This window comes from Camellia sinensis, chromosome 4 (assembly GCF_055761805.1).
Source record: "Camellia sinensis isolate YWXY chromosome 4, ASM5576180v1, whole genome shotgun sequence".
NCBI classification, from domain to species: Eukaryota; Viridiplantae; Streptophyta; class Magnoliopsida; order Ericales; family Theaceae; genus Camellia; species Camellia sinensis.
Window position 1 is genome coordinate 180,788,205 of NC_138964.1, and position 21,616 is coordinate 180,809,820.

Below are 21,616 nucleotides of genomic sequence, written 5' to 3' on the forward strand. Positions count from 1 at the left end.
TATTTACAAAACTCTACCAAACACCACCTTAATTATTTAAGGCAAGTAACAACATCACATATTCGACTTATGTCGTCACACTATTTATTGTATCCTGGGTGGAACTGACACTTTTGCCTTTATATACCAAAACATTCAACCTTTTTAATTTTAATTCCCAAATTGTCTATTGACAGCAATTAACTTTTATCAATAATGGTAGATATCATAAAAAAAATATCATTAAAAAATTTATAAAAATTCTCTATCTTTAAATTAGTTTGTAGTGTTTTATTGTATATTATGTAATTACATTAGATTAATTTTATGAAAATTTTCGTGACATTTATTTTATGATGCGTTTCATTGCTTGTTTTTTCAAAATAAAAAATAATAATAATATATATATATATATTTGTCTTGTTGGCCCCAGATCATAGAAGTAATTAATTGTTCCACATAATTAAGTAATGACTATATATTTTTTATTTCACTCACTTTTATGCAGAGTTTATAATTTTTTTTTTTTTTTTTTGAACTTTTTAAAGTAGAATAACACATGTTGACAAAATCTATTAAATTGTACAAAGAGAATTCATTGTTTTAATTTTTAAATGAGTGGGAACTTATCTGCGAGCCAAAAAATAATAATAAATAAATAAATAAATAAGAGAAACTCATCCAATTTTTTTTAATTGTCCAACCATTGTATGAAGTCACAGTTTGAAAAATATATACATTGAAAATCAAAAATTTAAAATTAAAACTGAATTAATTTCAAAATAAATTTAGTGCATACATTGTTGTAGAAATACATTTTTAAAAATACATAATTATTACTAGCAAAAGGTAATGATGAAAACTAAAAAATATTTACGTTTTTCACCGCATCATATATCACCCATTGGGTTACTTCTATTTGAACGAAATATATTATGGCTAGAATAACTTTTCTTATACAAAAATCACTATTAACCAAAAAAATTGTGATTCACATAGTTTTTACAATATTTTTTATCGTCGGCTTATAATAAAAGTGGACTACATACTATATGAAGTTATAGAGTTCACTCCCATTATGAATAAGCGATAAAAAATGTTAGAGTGCTGTTATGGTGTGCAACCCCTTAAGGTTGCACACCATATGCAACCAACACAAAAGGTGTAAGTGGAAGGTGTAAACATAAAACAGGACAACAAACAGAAAGACGTAAGTGTAAGGTGTAAGTTGCACACTTAAGAAAAGTCCAAAATGTTATAATAAAAATGTATGATTATAACTGGACTCAACTCAACAAAAAAAAAAAAATGATACTTAGGCCTAGTTTGGAAAGACTAAATAAGTGCATTTTTTGACTTTTTATGAAATATGAGTTGGGTTTGGGTTGGGTTTGAAGTGATGTGTTAGAGAGGTGATGTGACTCAAATAGGATAGTAACTTTTTAATTTTTTATCTTTTTTCAATCATGTCAAACTTGGCCTTAATACTTGTGCCCAACACATCATACCAAAAGCAAAAACTAGTAACGTTTTAGGGCAAATTACATATACACCCCTCCAGGTTTGGTTAAATTACAGATATCCCCCTGAGGTTTCGGAAATTACATCCCGCCCCCTGAGGTTTGTATTTTCATAACAATTTACCCCCTGAGGTTTATATTTCATAACAAATTACCCCCTAATTTCTTATGCAAATATAGCATTCAGGGGAGAATTCGTAATTTCTCAAACCTCAGGGGGGTATCTGTAATTTTGTCAAACCTGGAGGAGTGTATATGTAATTTGCCCTAAGTTTTATGATATTATTATTTCACTTCCATCCATCCTCATAAACAATCAAAAGCACATCTCATAAAGAAGCTGCAACAAGCGCATACATTCTAAAACGTTGAAAAAAAGATTGGGACATTTTAAAAATATAAAAACAAAAATAACATATAGATTAAACCCTAAACATTTAAACATAATAACAAAATTCTAAAAGTCACACAAAATAAAATATAAATAAATCAATCAATCCAAAATATTTAAATAAAAATAGATAGATATAAACCTTGAAGGTGAGTATGAGATGAGTTTTCATGGTTTAGAAAATGATTTTTGTGTAGAAAGGTGATAGATGGATTGAAGTTTTTTGTCACGTCGAGATGGATAGACAAAAAAAAGTAAAAAGAGCAATGAAAAGCTTTTTTGGAAAGGTAGATGATCAAACGGTCAAGGACAATTAAGAATAATTATATAACAGATGAAGAAAAACAAAATATAAAAACTTAAGCGGATGAGAATGTAGTTTTCACATGAGATGCATTAACTATGTTTGATAGAATAGGCTCTATTTGTGGGGCATTAGCGGCTGCGGTTATTTAAATGCACAAAAATGTTAGAGGTCCCAAAAATTCTACCAAAAGTTTTATCAAATGTCGGTGTGGGACCTACATGGGACCTACATTGTGTGGGTCCCACACCCATGTGAGACATTTGGTAAAATTTTTGATAGAATATTTAGGGTCTCTAGTATTACTCTTAAATGCAAGATTGTATGACTTTGATTGCACATATGATTTTTTGAGAAAAATTCGAGTGATAAATATGTTCAATAACTAACTTATGTTAACTAAATAAACTAGAAAACACCAAGATCAACCTCATGACATGAAATTTGAGATTTATTAGCATTTCAAAAACGCCACTATATATAAGGAAAACGTTAATAAAACTTGAAATGATATTTTCTAGAAACATTAAGGATGTTGTGGTGTTTCTAAAACGTCACAAACTCTTTTTCAACATCATTTGTGTAAACGTTGCCATATGATTGCCTAGTGGCTAGAATTCATATACCTCGTTAGAAAATCACAAGTTTGATTCCCTTCTTCCCCCTATAAATCTAGATAGAGAAAAAAAAATTTAAGTAATGCGAATACAAAATGCACAAGTTTTATTTTCACATGATGTCACGCCAATTTATAATTAAAACTTGGAGTTGAAAGTTTACAGCACGTACTCAAAACTAAAATAAACTAAAAGTAAAAATTACTAATATTTAAAATAAAATTGACAACAAAAATAACTAAAGAGTAACTAAACTTTTTTTTTCATAGTAAAAACCAAAATATTAAAGTGAAGAGTTTGTCTCCCAATTGTACAAAACAACTGAACTCTCCAGTTGAAACCATGGGCCTATTATTAAAGGTTCCATTTCTATAATTTAATCCGTTCATCTTCTAACCTTTTTCCTTTGTTTTTCCCTCTTCTTTTCCTTTGTCTTTCCATTTTTCCAAAAATAAATAAATAAATAAATAAATAAAAAATAAAAATTTGAAGCTTTGATGTCAAACATTCTAAATGATGAAAGCTGGAAAGTAACATCTTCTCATCTTGATAAAGCTTCAGGTTTTGCATTACAAGTTTTAGTGCTGAATTCTTTACACTAAACACAGTATAAGTTCATGAATATATTATTAATGCAAAACTATAAAATTTCAATGAATAATTCCCTTGCATTTATAAGCTTGTTTTGTAATATTCAGAGACTGGAGCCCCTCTAATCGAAAATTCAAACCCTTTATAACTAATTATATGCTAAATAAAGAACACTTAACCTCATTTTTTCCTTTTGGATTTCTTTTCCAAAACAGGTTATCCAATTAAAACAATTCAATCTAAATTCACTCAGTTTAAGCAAACATCCATTTCATAAACATTTAAACGGATTGAATTGAATTGCGCACGAGCCTAACAAGCGAGTTTGATCTTACTTTATTGAATTCTTTCCCCAATAAATAGTGGTAGTTGTGTATCGGTGGCGGAGGTTTAACGGCGTTTGATCTGGTACTCATATCCAACTCAATTAAATCAAATTTAATTGAGTTTACTAAATGCAACACATTTAAACCAGTTTACCAAAAGATTTAAAGGAATTTTAAATGAATATAATTACACAAGTTCATAATTTCAAGCCAAATTTGTCAGCTCTACTTGAATGAACCTCTTGCAAATAGTAAAGGAGGTCGGTGGTTCAACCCTCCTACAAACGTCCATACATTTTTGTTCAAAACACGAACCACATATTACTCGACACAGAGGCCATCAATGAGTTAGAATTTGAAGTAGACTAGAGAGCATCACTTTCAGATAGAAATTTGCAAAGGAATATTTACAAAGAAGAGAAATGTGGGAAAAATAAATAATTAGCTTATACAGTCTAAAGGAAGCTTCCGCTTTTGTAAGAGCAATATACAATCAACAATTGATCACTTAAAGCCCGTTTGTTTAGAGAGTTAGAGGGAGGATTGGGATTGATAGTGAGATGAGACCCACTAATATTGTTTTTGTTTTGAGAGATGGAGAGGAGATTGATAATGAGCTCCGGATTAGGATGAGCCTCCCCAAGGGGATTCAGATAGGCCTCCAGGACTTGGTATTAGAAAAATAATTCGACGGACTAAATTTTTTTTTTTTTATTTATTTTTTATTTTATTTTTTACATGTCGGGCATTTTTTTTTTGAACATTAATGTTTAATTTTTTGTATTTTTTGTTAAGTAAAAATTATTATTTTATTTGTTTTATTTTTTTTCTGAAAATTTTTTATTTTATTTTTATTTTTTTAAAATTTTTTACATGTTGGGTATTTTTTTTAAAACATTAATGTTTAATTTTTTTGTATTATTTTATATTTATTTTATATAAAAATAATTTGACAATCCCTACACTAACAACTATCATCAAAACAAACACAATTTTACTTAATCCTCTCACTATCAATCCCCTCACTAACAATCCCCTTACTATTTATCCCCTCACTATCAATTCCCTCCATTCCATATCTGAAAACAAACTGTCCTTTAGAAGCATTATGCTACCAACAATTTGCGTTCGATCAATAAACCAGATCACATGGCTTCTCTCAAATTCAAAGGAGTCCATGGGACTCATCCCAGGTTTCATTTCAATTATATGAACTGCTCATTTTGTAACATATTCCATGTACATCATCTATGAAAAAAATTATGTCGATCTGATAATCATAACCTTTTTCATTTTGTCATGTTTGCCTCCAAAAAAATGAACAACCTACTTTTAAACACATAGACCCCGTTTGTTTTCAGTGATAGAAGGAAGGGGATTAATAGTGAGGGGATTAGTAAAATTGTGTTTGTTTTCATAGTGAGGGGATTAGTAAAATTGTGTTTGTTTTGTTAGTGAGGGAATTGTTAATATTTTTATATAAAATAAATATAAAATAATAAAATAAATAAAATTATGATTTTTACTTAACAAAAAATACAAAAACATTAAACATTAATGTTAATTAAAAAATGTCCAACAAGTAAAAAAAAAAAAAAAAACTTTGCGTTGACCGGCCGGACGTTCGGCTGGACTTCCTGTAACACCCAATCCGAATGGACTAATTTGCTAATACCATCTCTCACCCCGGATTGCTAATACCCCTCGCCCAAGGCCCATCCCAGTCCCAACGGACTAACAATCCGGAGGCCACAACACAAAACAAACATGAGCTATATATATTGTTCATCCATCACAGTCCACTCTGGACTGTGATGCGCCTAAACAAACGGGGCCATATAGTTGTTCATTTTTTTGGAGACATGATATAATGAAAAGATTACAAATATCGGATCGACCTATGTTTTTCCATGCAGATACACTGAGGCCATGTTTGTTTGGACGGACATGTGCTTGGGATTGGACTAATAGTCCAATAAAATTATTAATCCAATGTTACAAAATTGAAGTACAGATTAACAATCTATCCGGATATGGTATCCCACATATGATGGACTATTCAATCCCACATAGGGGGTGAGATATAAATTGGGGTACCAAGTCAAAATCTAAACGAACTTATCAAATGACCATAATAGAGGTATTATGGTCAATATATTGGATGTTTCATGTTGTTACATGTCCTATCCATTCCAATCCCCTTAACCAAACATCGGATTAGATAATATTTTGTTAATCCCTCCTTATAATTCTAACTCAATCCAAACATAGGATATGATACACAGTCCAAAAGGATTCATAGTCTTAAGACTATTAATCATGTGAATGCTAATCCAATCTAATCCAGTCCATCTAAACAAACATGGCCTAAGAGCGCTACAAAATGAACAATTCGGGTCATCAAAACAAAAGTTATGATGGCCCATGGACTCCTTAACTTGTCTCAAGTTCAAATTTGAACTGGATACACACACACACACACACACACACACACACACACACACACACACACCAGATCACACAAGTCCAAAAAAAAAAACTATAAATAAAACCATTACTGAGGAGGAGCACCAATTCCACAAGAAAAACCTGAGCATCTGGAGAATGAAATGTAGCAAAGCTAAAATAATACATATTGGGCTGAAATATAATTGCAGAATTTTCTCCATCCAGTGGAGAGTAAAGAAAAGAGTATAATTACCCAAAAAGAAATTGGGAAAATGATGTAATAACTAAACAATTTATGAGACACAGGTCATAAAAAGTGTATGTACATAGTACTCAAGTATTGCAATCTTGGTCTTTTTTCTTTTCATATATATAGAAGGGGGTGGGGGATAGGAAAAAGAGTATTCCCACACCAATACCCTAAAGTCAAGAAGTTCACAGTTCTATCATAATATGTACTTATTCATAGCTAAAATAAGATTTGAAAATGCCTCCGGAGTGTCCAAAACCGATTACAACGGTCCACGATTGATGATATGTGTCATGTTGAATAGAATAATAACAATAATCACAATCTACTGACCGGGGTTCTGCAAAAGCCGCTCCACTGCAGCATGAACATTCCCTGCAGTGGCTATCAGTGCCTGTATATTCTCTCGGGTATCAAAGAAGCCCATTTCTTGTAGCTGTGAGAGCTGAGTGGCATATAGTTCTTCTGGGGGCACTAAAAAAACAAGGCATAAACTGTGAGTAGATGACAAAGCATAAATCAGTAGGGCATAGGGGAAAAGGAAATAATAGTCACCATCTGATCTGACAGGAACGGCAGGGCTTCCAATCCCAAGACCCCCAAACATATTCATCAACATCTCCAATCCCATGTTGTCAAGTGTTCCTGCTATTGGGAGAAAAGTTGCACACCCACAGTGAGATAAAATAACATACAACAATTTTTAAAAAATGAAATTTTTTTTTTTCATATAATGTCTTCTTCCTTCGGCTTGTTTATTTTATTTTATTTTCCTTTCCTTTTCTTTATCTGGGAAAGTAATTTTTATGGGTAGGGGGTAACATCAAAAGATTACCACACCAACAGTCATCAAGACTCTTTTGGAGTTCCCTATTGTAGAACTAACCATTGACAAGTTCCCTCTCATTGATTGCAACAAAGAATGTTAAAACTTGATATAGATGTGGCAAGACAGGGTGCTATCATAAATGATGAGCTCCACTGTACAACATTTAAAATATACAACAAAACAATAGCATTAAGTCTATTGGAGGTATCTCAAGTAAAGCCAAAGAGTAAATTCTTCTAGAGATGAGTACCTGTTCCCCCACCGGTTTGACCTGCTTCCCTGCAAGAGTGCAATTTCGTTGAAGTAAACCAAGAAAAGAATGGGCATTAAAATCTAAACAACAAAATTCTATATAGCTATTGTGCAGGTTTATTAATTCATAAAAGACAATATTCAAATATCGGGCACTGGGCAGTAACACGGCCGCATTGATTGTGCCAAAAAATATACACTGCTATATGAATAATGCATGTGTAATGGACAAGGAAATGTTTATAATAAGATTGTCAGGCTTGAAGTTAGATTCTGTTACCAAACAAATTTAGGAGAAAAATTACTTACTGGGTTGATGGTTGCCGACCAAGCTGAGACAAAAGAGTTTGCTGTAAAGTCATGAGTTGCTGAAACAGGGGAAAACAGGTGTTAAGAAAGAGGGAATCAAGAAAGAAAGAAAGAAAGAAGTGAAAACATTAAAATGAATATACAAAAAAATGGTTCATGCATGCATGCAGTCATGAATATACATATGCACTTTTTGGGAGGGAAAAGGAAGGGGGACTGCAACCTTTTCATCAATGAAAGCTCCCTCTCTAGGGTTTCCTGGTACATTCATGGACTATGAAATTGCAACTCAACTTGTTTAATGCAGTTTAACTTGCATTGCACCATGAAATTCATGTTTAAAATTTGTTTGATGCAAACTTAATTTGCACCATGAAATTTCATGAATTAATTAACATTGTTACAAATCTCAATTATGGATTTCATTATCAATACTAAACTCATGATAAAAACTTTCTGCCCACTGCTTCTTGTGGGTACCTAAAAGTTGATAATAGTATAAAATTTAATTAAAAAATTATATGGAGTCGTCTTCTTTTTTTTTTAGTAAGTAAGATGATAATATTAAAAATATATGGTGTCTTGCATCAAAAGATTAAACTAAAAAAATAAAAGCAGAAAGGAAAGGTGAAAACTTACCTACAGGTTTTCTTTACACTTAAATGCTTTTCTTACATCCAAAGTAGTCTAATGCAAAATGCAAAATTCATGCTCCCCATTTTTTTAGGGGTTTTTAACTTGAAGTCTAACATATGGAACTTGTAGATCATTTAATCCTATTTATATTCTTTTAATCTTAAAAGTTCGATACCTAACATGCTAACAAATGACTAAAACACCCACACATATATATATACACGTTTCCCCTCCCTCTATACTTCAGTCAAATAAGTTGCCATAATTTAACCCATTCATGGCCCACATACACGTTTCCCCTCCCTCTATACTTCAGTCAAATAAGTTGCCACAATTTATACCCATTCATGGCTGTCAGACTTTTGGTTTTGTGTTGAGGGATTTGTTTACACCTGACTTCAATGCATAGTGCACCATTTCAAACTATTCAAGCAAAGGGGTGGTTGTCCTAACATAAATTTGAATATCAACCAATCATCTAGCATTATATGACATAATGTAGTACCAAAACATGATAGCCAAGGTACTTACTCATTTGGATTATTAATCTATATGTAGATACATATTTATAATAGTGTGAATTATTACAAAAGTGAATATTCACATTTATAATGAATAAAATAATGTGAATTTTTTGAAAGAGTAAAGGTCGTAAATGTGAAAATGCATACTATTTTACTCATTGTAAATGTGAATGTTCACACTTAAAACTGTGACGCAATAAGTGTGAAACTTCACATTTTCGATCCATACAAATCTCCACACAAAAACAGGAAATGTAACCATTTATCTACAAACCTCCACAAAAGACGGAAACTTCTATGGTATGCATACCATAAATGTAACCAGCTAATGCATATATACCATACATATCTCCACATACACACACACAAAACAAAAAAAGAAAGAAAGAAATATTTATGTCTACAATAAATCTAATGATATACTTACTATTTAGATCAAGTGTAAATATTATTAAATGTAAAAAATGGGACTTTTATCTCATAGCATTCTATATAAGTGGGACTGAATGGGTTAATTAAAAGCACATCTTGCCGGACACAATTACATGGTTTGCAATTACTGGTGTTCTGTAGAGAAATTTTTGTGTACATCTTTTTTTCATTATTGCTACTCTTACATGAAGTATTTTTTCTTCTTTATGACATAATACTTACATTATTCATTTTCATTTCTTTTCTTGGACAAAAAAAAAAAAAAAACCATGCATCCACACGGAGTGACTGCAATTTAAGTCAATGACGTTCAAAAAACAGGGAAAACCAAAACAAACATGGGGTGAACTTGAGACCGATAATAGATGTGTCACCAACTGATCTAGTGAAAACTATAACTACAAAAAGGAATGGAAAAATTGATTTTAAGTAGCTAACCGAAATACTTAGGACTTGGACAAAATTTGTAGAGGTAAACTAAAAACCTAACTGGTCCTTGACAAACAAACACCAATAAATAAATAAATAAAGAAAAAGAATGAGAAACGAAACATTAACCACCACCGTTAAGCTTTTCTTGAAACATAATAAACAAATATATAAATCCTAAATAATTCTCATAAACTGCAAAACAAGATGTTAAAAGGCTAGTAAGCAACCAAACAAATTTTGTTGGGGAGGCACAAATTTTTTGAAGGTGAATGCATAACATGAGGTGTTTTACCCCTCATGAGGTGAGACGTAAGCCTTAAGGTGTCGAGAAATAAGCATTTCGAATTTTGAATTTTTATATTTAGTAAAAAAATTAAATATTTTAAAATAGTAAAATTTAAATAAAAATTAATTTAAATTGTAAATAATTTTCATGTCAAGGGGTTGAACATTTTACTATAGAAAAGGAAGCTTGCCTTCATTGAAAGTAAAATTGACATTCTTAGTTTAGTGATAGAACTTCTCACTTGAGCATTAATTTTGTGTTTTTTCTTGATTCATCATTTACTTAATTTTTTCTATAGGATATAGTTGCAAAATATTTATTTTTTTTACTATTTTGTGTTTAAACCATCTGTTATTAGACTAAGTTTAACAAGAGCCTACGACAAGCTCTTCATATGTACTCCTCAAATGTGCAAAAGGCATACAAGGTGCATGCCTCAGACTGTGATGCGCAAGCTTTTAGGGAGATCAAAGCCTTGATGCGTTTTGCCTTAGCCTCTCCTTGAGGCAAGCCTCAGTAAAAGCCTTTTAAATGCAGACCTTCATTTCTTTAATTAAATCAATATTTATAACATGCATGTCTAATGTAGATAAAAAGACGCATACAGAGAGCGTGTGAGAGAGGTAGATTTTTCAAGCAATGTACCTGCATTGTTTCAGGAGAGGTCAATTGACGAATGAATTCTGGGTTTTGCATCATCTCCCTAAGTTGGGAATTGGAACCCAGCATATTGCTCTGCTGGGAATTGAGACCAAGAATCTAACAATTGAAAAGCATTAGGGAATAAGAAACTTCACATTCAAATACAAAGCAAATTGCATAACAAAGAAAATTACTACCTGATTCATGTACTGCGGGTTGGAGAGGAGACTTTGCATCATCTGTGATACAGCTGGATTTTGCATAAACTGACTTAATGAAGCAGTATCCTGCGTGGAACCAAACATCTCCGGGAGACCAAGACCACCAAGGCCACCAACTGCCGGCAGCCTAGCATCCCCAGCAGGATTAGATCTTGTAGTGGAGTTTGTTTGAGCACCACCAGCTGCCATATTCACAATAAGTTAACAATATATTAGCAAGGCAGATGGGGTCCATGGCCTCCAAAACTTAAGAAAATTTAAGGGGCCCAATACATTTTTGGATATTTACAACAGAAAATAGTAGTTTGCCTCCTTCCCAACGTCTAAGTAACTTTTACCTTGCCCCCTTCTAAAATTTCATCTTAATTTAACTCATTCCAGTATTTCCAATTAGTCATCTATCTAACTCTTAGATTTTTATCTTAACTTATCTTAGATTTTTTCTTTTCCTTTACCCTCCACATATTTTTCATTTTTTAGTAAGGGTTGATTTTACTTTTATACCCTAAATTATTTCCATTTTTCTATTTTATCCCTAAACTATCACGTTCATCTATTTAGTCCCTAAAGCTTTTAATTTCAATTCATATGGTTCATTTAGAGACGGCCCATTCAAAAATTCAAATTAGTAATGTGGAAACCTGGCAACAAAGTAATTGTATAATTTGGACAATCTGAATCATACAACCAAACACCCATCTTCATACTCACACAATATTCGAATTAGACAACTTACACCTTATAACCAAACACCCATCTTATTCTCCACCCCCTCATTTCAAAAAAGTGAACTAAAAAAAATAAGTGTTTGGTTGTATGGTTTAAGTTGCTTTTAATTTTTGAAATGACTTTTTGCCCATCTCCAAGTAGCCTACATTACGGAGTAAATAGATAAGTGTTTGGTTGTAGGCTTTAAAGATTACTAATTTGGACAACCATCTCCAATTAGCCTACATCAGCTGAAATTAAAAACTTAACGGAGTAAATAGATAAAATTGATAGTTTACGTTACGGATAAAACAAAATGGAAAAAAAATGGCAATAGTTTAAGGGATAAAAGCAAGGTTCTGAAAAGCGGTTGCAGTCGCCGTAACGGTGGCGGTGACGCGGTTGCGGTTGCGGGGTGTAAAGGCTGTAGTGTAATGGTTGCGGTAACCGGAACCGTGAATTTTTTTATTTTTCGCACAATTTGAAAAAAGCTTACCGATATGCATATTTTTTTTCCATGATCATATTTATTGGGTTAAAAATAAATATTGATAAATTTTTGTAAATTTTTAAGTATGATACAATATATTTCATATTTTTAAATCACTATAAATTAAGTTTTTTACATTTTATTTTAATAATTAATTACTTTATATTATACAAAAAATCAATCACTAACTATTATATATAAGATAAACAATGACAAAAGTAAGAGAATAAATAAGAGCTTAAATATATATATATATACATACATATTTTAACTAAGCCAAATAGTTAATGACCACACTTATTATTATTATTATTTTCAAACAATATATAGATAGACACACACAAACAAAATGGTTTAGTGATAGCAGCTGAATAGAATAGCATAGGTCTTACAACTTCAACAAATCAATAACATGTTCTTCATCTTCCCTCTTCTTTCTCTCTCTCTCTCTCTATCTCTTGCTCCTCCATTTTCTCTCTTTATCTTCCCTCTTCTCTCTATCCCTCATCCTCAATTTTTAGCTTTTTTTTGTATGTTTTTTCGAAAAAAACAGTTTGGAACCGTTACGTAATGGTGCGTAACAGACCGTTACGGCTGTTATGGCACCATTACGACCGCTACGGCAGCCGCTACAGCCGACACACCTGTGAATCTTAATCACATTGCAAAAGCGGCCGTAACGGATGGCGGTAACCGCCAAAACCGTTACGTAACGGCGTTACGTAACGGTTGCGACCGCTTTTTAAAACCTTGGATAAAAGTGATACTATTACTTTAAATAGCAACTACTATTGCCAAAGTAGTTTTGGCCTCCACTAAAGTAATGCACAGTAAAGTAATAATTAATTACACTGATCAAAACATTGGTTGCTTAGTGAAATATTACATGTTTTTGGAATACATTAAACTAATATCGAGTTTATTTATCAAAAAAAAAAAAAAAACTAATATCGAGTTTAATAATTTTAATTATTGAATTTATTTATTTATTTATTTATTTTTGTTTTTATTTTTACTCTATAAACTATTTGGCATTTACAATATCTTGAACTATTAAGAAACTAATATTTAAGAATTTAATTATGAATATGGAGTATATATACATCTTGTAACTTTCTACCTTTATTACTAAAATAATTGTAGTCTTGAAAATAAAAAAGCTTACATTTATGCCTATTTTTAAGTAATTGCCAAAAATGTTTGATGCAATAACACCTCCCCCCCTCTCAATCTTTTAAAGACAGTGTTATGAGTTATGAAGCATGAACAATTCAAAATGGGTGTCATGTCCATGTCTAACATGTATCGGAAGGGAAGACGTGTGTCCATGTATCAGACATGCCATGTGGTGTGTCACTTTCTTTAATCATTCATTTTTTGTGAATGCTTTGGGAACACTTCAAGGACGTGTGTTTGGACAAGCCTAAGGACACCTTTGGGAGTTTTTTTCTTTTAAAAAAAATTTGAAAGATGATTTGGGGTCAAAAGTAAAATATATATGAAAACAAAGATGGAAGAAAATGAAAAATTACAAAAATACAAAAATACAGCCACATACACATATATAATTAGCATGAACTATGACTACTACTAAACCCTTTTAACATGAAGTTACTATGTTGATAAAATATGACATTATGTAATAAGTAAATGACTCTGCTTTGGTCCCGCTTAGCAAAATTGCTGTATGCACCACTGATTAAGTTTACTTTTAATGAAGGTAACTTTAGATAATGATTTATTGGGTAAAAAAGTTGACACCTTTTAAACATTGAACATAGATAACAAAATTGGGAGAGGGAAATATCTGATCAATAGGATTAATTTTCAAGAAGGCTTTAAAGTAAAATTTACGTAGTTCTGGCCCATACATTTGCAGCAGTCAATTATAGCAACAAAGTAGGCAAAAAGCACTTCATGTGTCTCCCATAGTGAACCAAGGATTTTCAACATAAATACCCTATATATATGTGGAATCCCAAACGTTTTCAACTTCAATAATCTGTCATAAGTTCTCTCCCTATTAATATGGCAAGCTTTAACACCAAAATATCTGTACAACCTAGATTGAAAAACACACTGGGTTAGTATACATCACTGCTGACTTCAGCAGCCAAGGCACCTCCCTCAAAATACATAGCAATTTTTTTTTAAGAAATATCTTCTCAACCTGATCTCAGGAACATTTAACTTCACAATTTTTCAGGGAAAATAGGGATAGGTAGAGGCTCAAAGTCAGCTGCCTCAAAACCAAAACACCCAAAATCCCAAGAAAGTAGCAAAGGGAGAGCTTAACTTACCCCCACCAGAGGCCCAAGGGTTGGGAAGTGGATTAGCATTTGGAGCAGGAGAATTGGTTGTAGTTTCAGAATCAGTGCTGGTAGGGTTAGTTGACTGATCTCTGCCCTGCCCCCCACCTGGTGTTGTCCCCAAAAGAGCAGCAAATGGGTTTGAACCTAGATCATTTCTAGCATCCCCAGCCATAGTAGTTGCATTCAGAAGTGGCTCTTGAATATTTTCATACATGCGCCTTAGCATGTTAAATCCCTCGGGAGAAGATTCAATATTGCTCATTGCTCTGTCAGTATTCCTCATCATCTCACGCATGAGTTCAGGGTTTCTCGTGGCCTCCAATGTCTGACGAAGAGTGTTAGGATCGTTGAGTATGTGAGCAAGCTCTGGATTTCGATCAATCATTTCACGCATCTGAGGGTTGTTCATTATCATATTCCGCATAATATCTGGGTTATTCATTAGGTTCTGAACAAGAGGCATATTAATTATTTCTCTCATCAGATTAGGGTTCTCAGTCAACTGTTGCTGCACTTGTTCAAATTCCGGAAGTCCTACTCCAAATAATCCACCGCTGCCGCCTAATCCATTGAAACCAAGTCCAGGAAATGGTGAAGCCCCCACACCAGATCCTCCAAATGCCCCACCTTCATCAGAACTAACAGACCTCACACCACTTGGAGTAGAATTTGGAACTCCTGTATTTGTTGCACCTGTAGTGTCGGCTGATGTAGCTGGCGCAAAACCCCGAACCAAGTGAACAGTGTGATCAGCCTCTAATCCTATCAACCATAAAAAATAAGAAACAGATGTAGTTTAATTTTAGGTAGAATATTTGCACAGTTCCCAATGCTGCAGCTCACATAGAAAGGATCCATTCATGAATTTCCATATACTGAAATAAAACAAGTAAGGTGCCATTAAGAGGAAGGGTGAAAAGCACAAACATTTACTAGACTGATATGATGAAAATGTATGGTGTTCAAGGGTGTCAAACAAACTGTGCAGAAGGGTCTTCAGGAACTACTACCCGTTCGCAAGCAAAGGGTTCCATGTATAAAAACCCCATTAACCATCTTACTTTAAGATTGAGTTCATTCTTTATTATGACAATAAATGCATGATAACTAACATGAATTTGATATGGGGGGAAAAAAGTGACATCCATACAGGGATTAAAAAAACCAAGCAGGGTGCCAATGAGACAGAAGAGTGAAAAGGCACTACCAGTTTGATAGCAAGTGCATGACAACTAACATGCAATTCAGTGCTTTGTGTTTATTTCAATAGGTTTCCTTGAAATAGACCATTTAAGGGATAAGCTACATACAAATTTTAAAATCATCAATTATATTTACTTCCATAATCCCATTTTTTTCCTTTTAACTTTGCAATAACTCATGATTTTATCCCACAGAGATGATGAATCCCGCCTATAAATTTAGTGAATGAGTTGCTTAATAATTGGAAGCACGGTTGTTAGAATCAAACGATTCATGATTCGATATGAGTTTCAACAAAAACGATTTGAATTGTGATGTTGAATCAGAAATTGAGTGAATCATGTGATTTAGTTCACAATTCATGTAGATAAGATGAGTATTGCTGAGATGAGAATGCTAAGGTGAATGTGTGGCAAGATTAAAAAAGACAGAGTTAGGAATGAATATATTCGAGAATGGGTAGAAATAGTATCGATAGAAGATAAGTTGAGAGAGAATAGATTGAGATGATTTGGTCATATACAACGAAGACCAACATAGGCAGTAATGAAGAAATCCGACACAGTAACGGTAGATGGAAGTGTTAGGGAAAGGGGCAGGCTTAGATTGATATGGGCTAGTGTAGTAAATAGAGATATGAATATCCTTAATTTGACTAACGAAATGGCCTTAGATAGAGTTGAGTGGTGAAAAAGGATTTGTGTAGTCGATCCCATTTGACGAGACTTAAGGCTTGGTTTGGTTGGGTTTATAATGCATGAAACAACAGCGTTGTGCCAAATTATCAAGATATAGAAGAGATCAATTAGTTATATTGATATTTATTTCATTTTAAACACTGTGTGTAATTTTGTGTATATAAATATATAAAATTATATATCACATTAACTAAAATAAATCTTATGATTCACAATTCAATACGATTCACGATTCATTATTTAAGCAAAACAATTAACGATTCAATTTGCGATTTGACAATAATGGTTGGAAGGGTAATGTCATTTCAATTAGATTTGTAATATGTGATGGGGTAGCTAAGTCACAAAACCAATTGCTTTCGCATTGTGACGTAGCAAAGAATGTAATTTTACATTCCAATGATTCTACTGTTTGGAATCGATTGGGAATTGAAAAGTGATGCTTCATTACCTATTCAGCTACCCAACTTGGAATCACTTTCCCAACTAAACATGAATCAGATTCTTACACCCCAAATGGTAATCTCATATACTCAATCCAAAAAAGAAGAAAAATACATACTCTAATAAACTTCACACTAAAATGTTTTCTTATAATTTTTTTGATTTATCCAACAATTGAATGAGATTTCTTATATAAAATTCTTGAATTATCAAAACACTTTGAAATGGGATTGCCTCAGGAATTAGATTACTAGATATTGGATTCCTAGTAATGAGATTCTACTCCCCCTATAGACCCGAATCATCCAAACATAGCCCCATTGTGTGCAAAATGAAAGAAGATAAAAAGTTCTAATTACTAAATTAAAATTATACAAGGCTCTTTTCTTGGGATTTTCCTATTTGAAGGGTAGTGCTTCTTCTGCAGAATTCTTGAATTCTCTTTATCTGTAACTTGTCTTTTATTACTTCTCATAAGTGTTGAACTGCTTGCATTTAGTCATTTCCACAGAGTTAGGCTTTAAGTTAAAGGTTTAGAGGCTTGAAGACGTAATCGACTTGCGAATTAGGAAAGCTAGACCAAGGAATTAAGAAAAAAGTATAATCTTAGAAGACTTGTGAGGCTTGGATACTTTGAGTCAAATAAGGAAATCAACTTCAAACCAATTTGGAAGGAAAAATATTGGATTTGATTCAATCCTACATAGGAAGTTACTTTGTGCAGCCTTCAATATTTTCAACATATCTCTCTCATCTGATATCTTATTGAGGTGATTTAAGTTCCTCCTCCAACAATAGGGATTTTCTAATTCCAACGTTTAATATGTCAAAATGGGCCCGCAATCCGAGCCCAAAAGCTAGAAAAATCTCATCCGGATTCATCTTTTGATATACAATTTCCCTAAGGGGGTGGGCATATATAAAGTTATGGAAAGGGGTTGTTGAAGTATGTATTGAGGTGAGGAGGCACAAGAGAGAAGAAAAAGGAGGAGATACAAAGAGCTTTTCATGGAGATTCAACCGAAGACTTAGGATTCCTTCATCATGAGCGGCTAAATCCCTCTCTTGGGGTTTAGATGACACCCTAACCAAGTAACTATGGTTTTGTATTAGTTTTGGATTTTCAATATCAAAATGATGATTGTATAACTAAGGCTTTGATTTAATTTGAATTTAATTTTCTAATTTTGCATATACATGTGTTCGGTTTTTGTGATTTTGAATACATAGTTTATACAATAATTATATGTGTGATAGTTTATACAATAATTATCCACGTGCATGCAATTAGATATTGAGATAGTCTATACTAAGTAAGGCGAGTTGTGCCTAGATAACATCAAAGACGATTCGTGCTAGGCGAAGATAGATTATGCCCAAAATTTAATTACTTGAATTCTCTTGACGATTCATTAGGGCTTGTAGCTACTAACGAATTATTATCATTTCAATTATTGAGTTTCTAAATTGGTACAATGTCAGCGATTACTAAGTTTGGGTGGAATTGAAACCCTAGGACCTTCTCAACCCATGATTTCAACTTCAAGTTAGTTTCTAATTTTTCTATGTTAATTTTTAATTTAATTAAAAATCGAAATTGATATATTTGAATTGAATTAGGAGTTCAAAAGTAAGGCGACTTAGCTTTTTGATCCTCATAGTACAACACCCGGACTACACCTCTATTCTATTGTTGAATAAATTCTTCTTTCTCCTTTTTCACAATTGCAAACCGAATAAATTTTTCATACTCACAAAGAATCAAGCATCCAAATTAACATCATGAGAAAATTAGAAACCACCAACAAGTATGATGCTGAGAACTTTAGATTGCTGAAATAACAAACCAAGTCACAAGACAAATTCTACTAACTTGTCATTGTATATATCACATGTGGCGCCAAGATGTTGACCCTCAATTTATTTATAAGAAAATGAATCTGAAAATTAATTTTTTAACAATAATTCTCCATATATCCCCCAACAAATTCAAGCCTTTCATGGTAATTTTTTCTTTATATATCCAAACAAACCTGATTTCCATATAAACAACTCATACTTGATCCCCTTCTTACCAAAACTACACAAATTCCAATCCTTTATAAGTAATTAAATCAATGAACAATAAATACAGAAATTGCAACACCCAGACTCGTAGATTCAGCTAATTCCAACAAAATTAACTCAATTCCAATGCTAATACCTATATCTACATTCACATATATAAAAAACGAGTATGGTGAGAATCGATTGAATTACCGTAGCTCTCTAGGGCTTGGTCGTCCTTCAAGATCCGGCCTTTGTAAATCAGGCGCTGTTGCTCGGCGGGGATGTCGCAGTTCTGGGCGACCACGGACTTGAAGGATCCAACGGTGGAGTCGAGGCTGATCTGCACCGAGAACTTGGAGCCGTTAGAGCATCGGATGTGGACAGTCACATCAGCACCACCGCCGCCGCCAACACCACCACCGCCTGCGGCGGTGTTGTTGTTCGATTCGGTTGCCTCCGCCGCACCACCGCCCATGCTAATTGGATCGATGGAAATTGCAAAGATCAAAAACCCCTATTTTTCGCAGTGATGAGGTTGGGGTTCACTCTCCTGCAATTTTCGAGCGTATAGTGTATATATATATATATATATATACGTGTGTGTGTGTGATCATGTATTGTACTCAAGCAACTACTACCCAGTACACACGCAATCTAACAAATAAAGCTCTCTTTTTTTTTCGTTTTTTTATTAATTTGATTGATTTTTAATTATAACTGTCAGTGAATTTTTTAAAAAAATTATAAAAATAAATATAATTTTACATAAGAGAATAATTGTCAATAGTAAGAGAATAATTGTCAATAGTATTGATATAATGGGTCTTGATGATGGAGAAGATTTTTCTTTTATTTTTTGGGTTAAAATATTATTAAAAGATAAAATAAATTAAAATAGTTAACAAAATAAAATATCATATCAAATTTATAATCATTTTATTTTATTTTTTTACAAATATTACATCAAACTACAAAAAAAATTATCTTTTCAAATACAAACATTTTAGTTTATTACAATAGTTAAAAAAATAAAACAACCTATTAAAATAGTCAATTTCCCAAGCGGGACCAATATTTGTTAAGTGTCAAATAATACTTAAAAAACTTATCATAATATGTTTGGTTTGATTTTTATAATTTTTTTAAATTAAAATTAATTTGGTGGGAAGAATAAAAAATTTAATTTTTTTATTATTTTTATATAATTTTATTTTTTGAAAAGTCATAAATAATTTCTTGATATTTATTGTTACTAAATTTGTTTTTTTTTAAAAAAAAATTCAGAATTTTTTCTAAAAAACAAATCAAACATGGCCTATAATTTTTACATATTTTACACATATTTTGTGAATGGTAAACTATTCTCTTAAAACAATAGGTTTGTTCACTCCAAAAAAAAAAAAAAAAGCATGCCTCTCAAATTTTTACAATAACATTGAATTCAACGCATTTAGTAGAAATTTAATTCTATTACAGTTTTGTTCTTTTGTGTTTTTTTTTTTTAATTTTTTTTTAATAGTCAACATAATTGCATATAATTTATAATTTTGTATATATCACATACTCATCAATGTTTACATTAAAATAATGATAAAAATAGATAATTAAAAATTTATTGTTGAAATTAAAATATTAAAACGTATGGTTACTAAAGAAATCTTGAAGTGACAACAGAGGATAGAACTATCGTGTGTAAGTTTCACATCACATTTTGAGAATGAATCAATACTGAGGTTGAAGATAATAATATGACAATTTATAATAATTTATTAACTTTTCAACTAAAAATCTTACTCGTCAAAGGGAGCCTCATTGTCTCAATATTACTTAGGATCGAAAGTGAAGGATAAGGAGAAAGGGAGATTGGAGAAAGGGATTGTTAAATCAGTGTTTGATTATGGGATGAGGAGAAAGGGAATAGTTTAGTGTTTGTTTTGTATGGTATTAAATTCTAAATAATTTTAGTAGTGATATGAATTATTAAATATAGAAAAATGAAAGGATTAAATAATACCATAGGTAGTGTGATATTAGAAAAATGAGACATTTTTTCAATTTTTTTCCTTCATCTAACTGTAAACAATAATTATATCTTTGTTCTAACCAAATATAATACATCACTCTTTCTATTCAATCATTTTTTTTATTTATTTGTCCTATGAGATAATTTATCTCTACAATCCTATCATATATCTAACCATTTATCCCCTCTAATCCCATGATATAAATTATCTTTCACAATAAAAATGATGGACTTAGATAGGTAGCCCCTTTTTCGATTTCAAAAACTTCTTTTATATACTAATTAACATTAGTTATTGATTATTTTTAAATTATAAAGATTCGCTCGTTTTTAAGTTGTGAAAAAGGTTAAGTGGTTGCACAACCCACACATTTATATAGATGAAAACAAGGGTTTGAACTATAGAATTTAGAGATTTTTTTTTAAAATTCCTTGTATTTAAAATTTTATAGAATAAAGGGTATGTAATATTTTCATAATAGTTGGGGTCCCTCAATATTTTTCCAGAAAAATTTCGATCTAGAGAAATTTTGATCCAAACACAGACAAATTTCTTAGTGTTTTGAAATTTCTCTGATTTGCTCAATTTATTTAATTTTCTTTGTGGTTTGAAATTTCTTTGATTTGCTTACAAATTTCTTTTATTTGCTCACAATTTTCTTTGTGTTTTGACCAATTTTTTCTAATTTGCTTACAATTC

The 21,616-nt window shown here is 32.0% G+C and overlaps 1 protein-coding gene across 2 annotated transcripts; it reads right to left on the reverse strand.

The window, feature by feature from the left end:
• Nucleotides 1-6,514: 6,514 nt before the first annotated feature.
• On the reverse strand, nt 6,515-19,657 carry LOC114297857 (ubiquitin domain-containing protein DSK2b). Of its 2 annotated transcripts, none has more exons than XM_028242340.2 (8): nt 19,104-19,657; nt 14,488-15,261; nt 10,966-11,171; nt 10,772-10,885; nt 7,817-7,875; nt 7,506-7,534; nt 6,982-7,071; nt 6,515-6,900 (listed from the first exon to the last, which is right to left on the reverse strand). In XM_028242340.2, exons 1-8 carry the CDS (start codon nt 19,366-19,368, stop codon nt 6,752-6,754), a joined length of 1,686 nt encoding a protein of 561 aa, XP_028098141.2. In that variant the 5' UTR covers nt 19,369-19,657; the 3' UTR covers nt 6,515-6,751. The 2 variants fall into 2 exon arrangements, with proteins under 2 accessions (XP_028098141.2, XP_028098140.2); XM_028242339.2 differs by having other exon boundaries at nt 6,982-7,074; nt 19,104-19,651.
• Nucleotides 19,658-21,616: the final 1,959 nt, after the last annotated feature.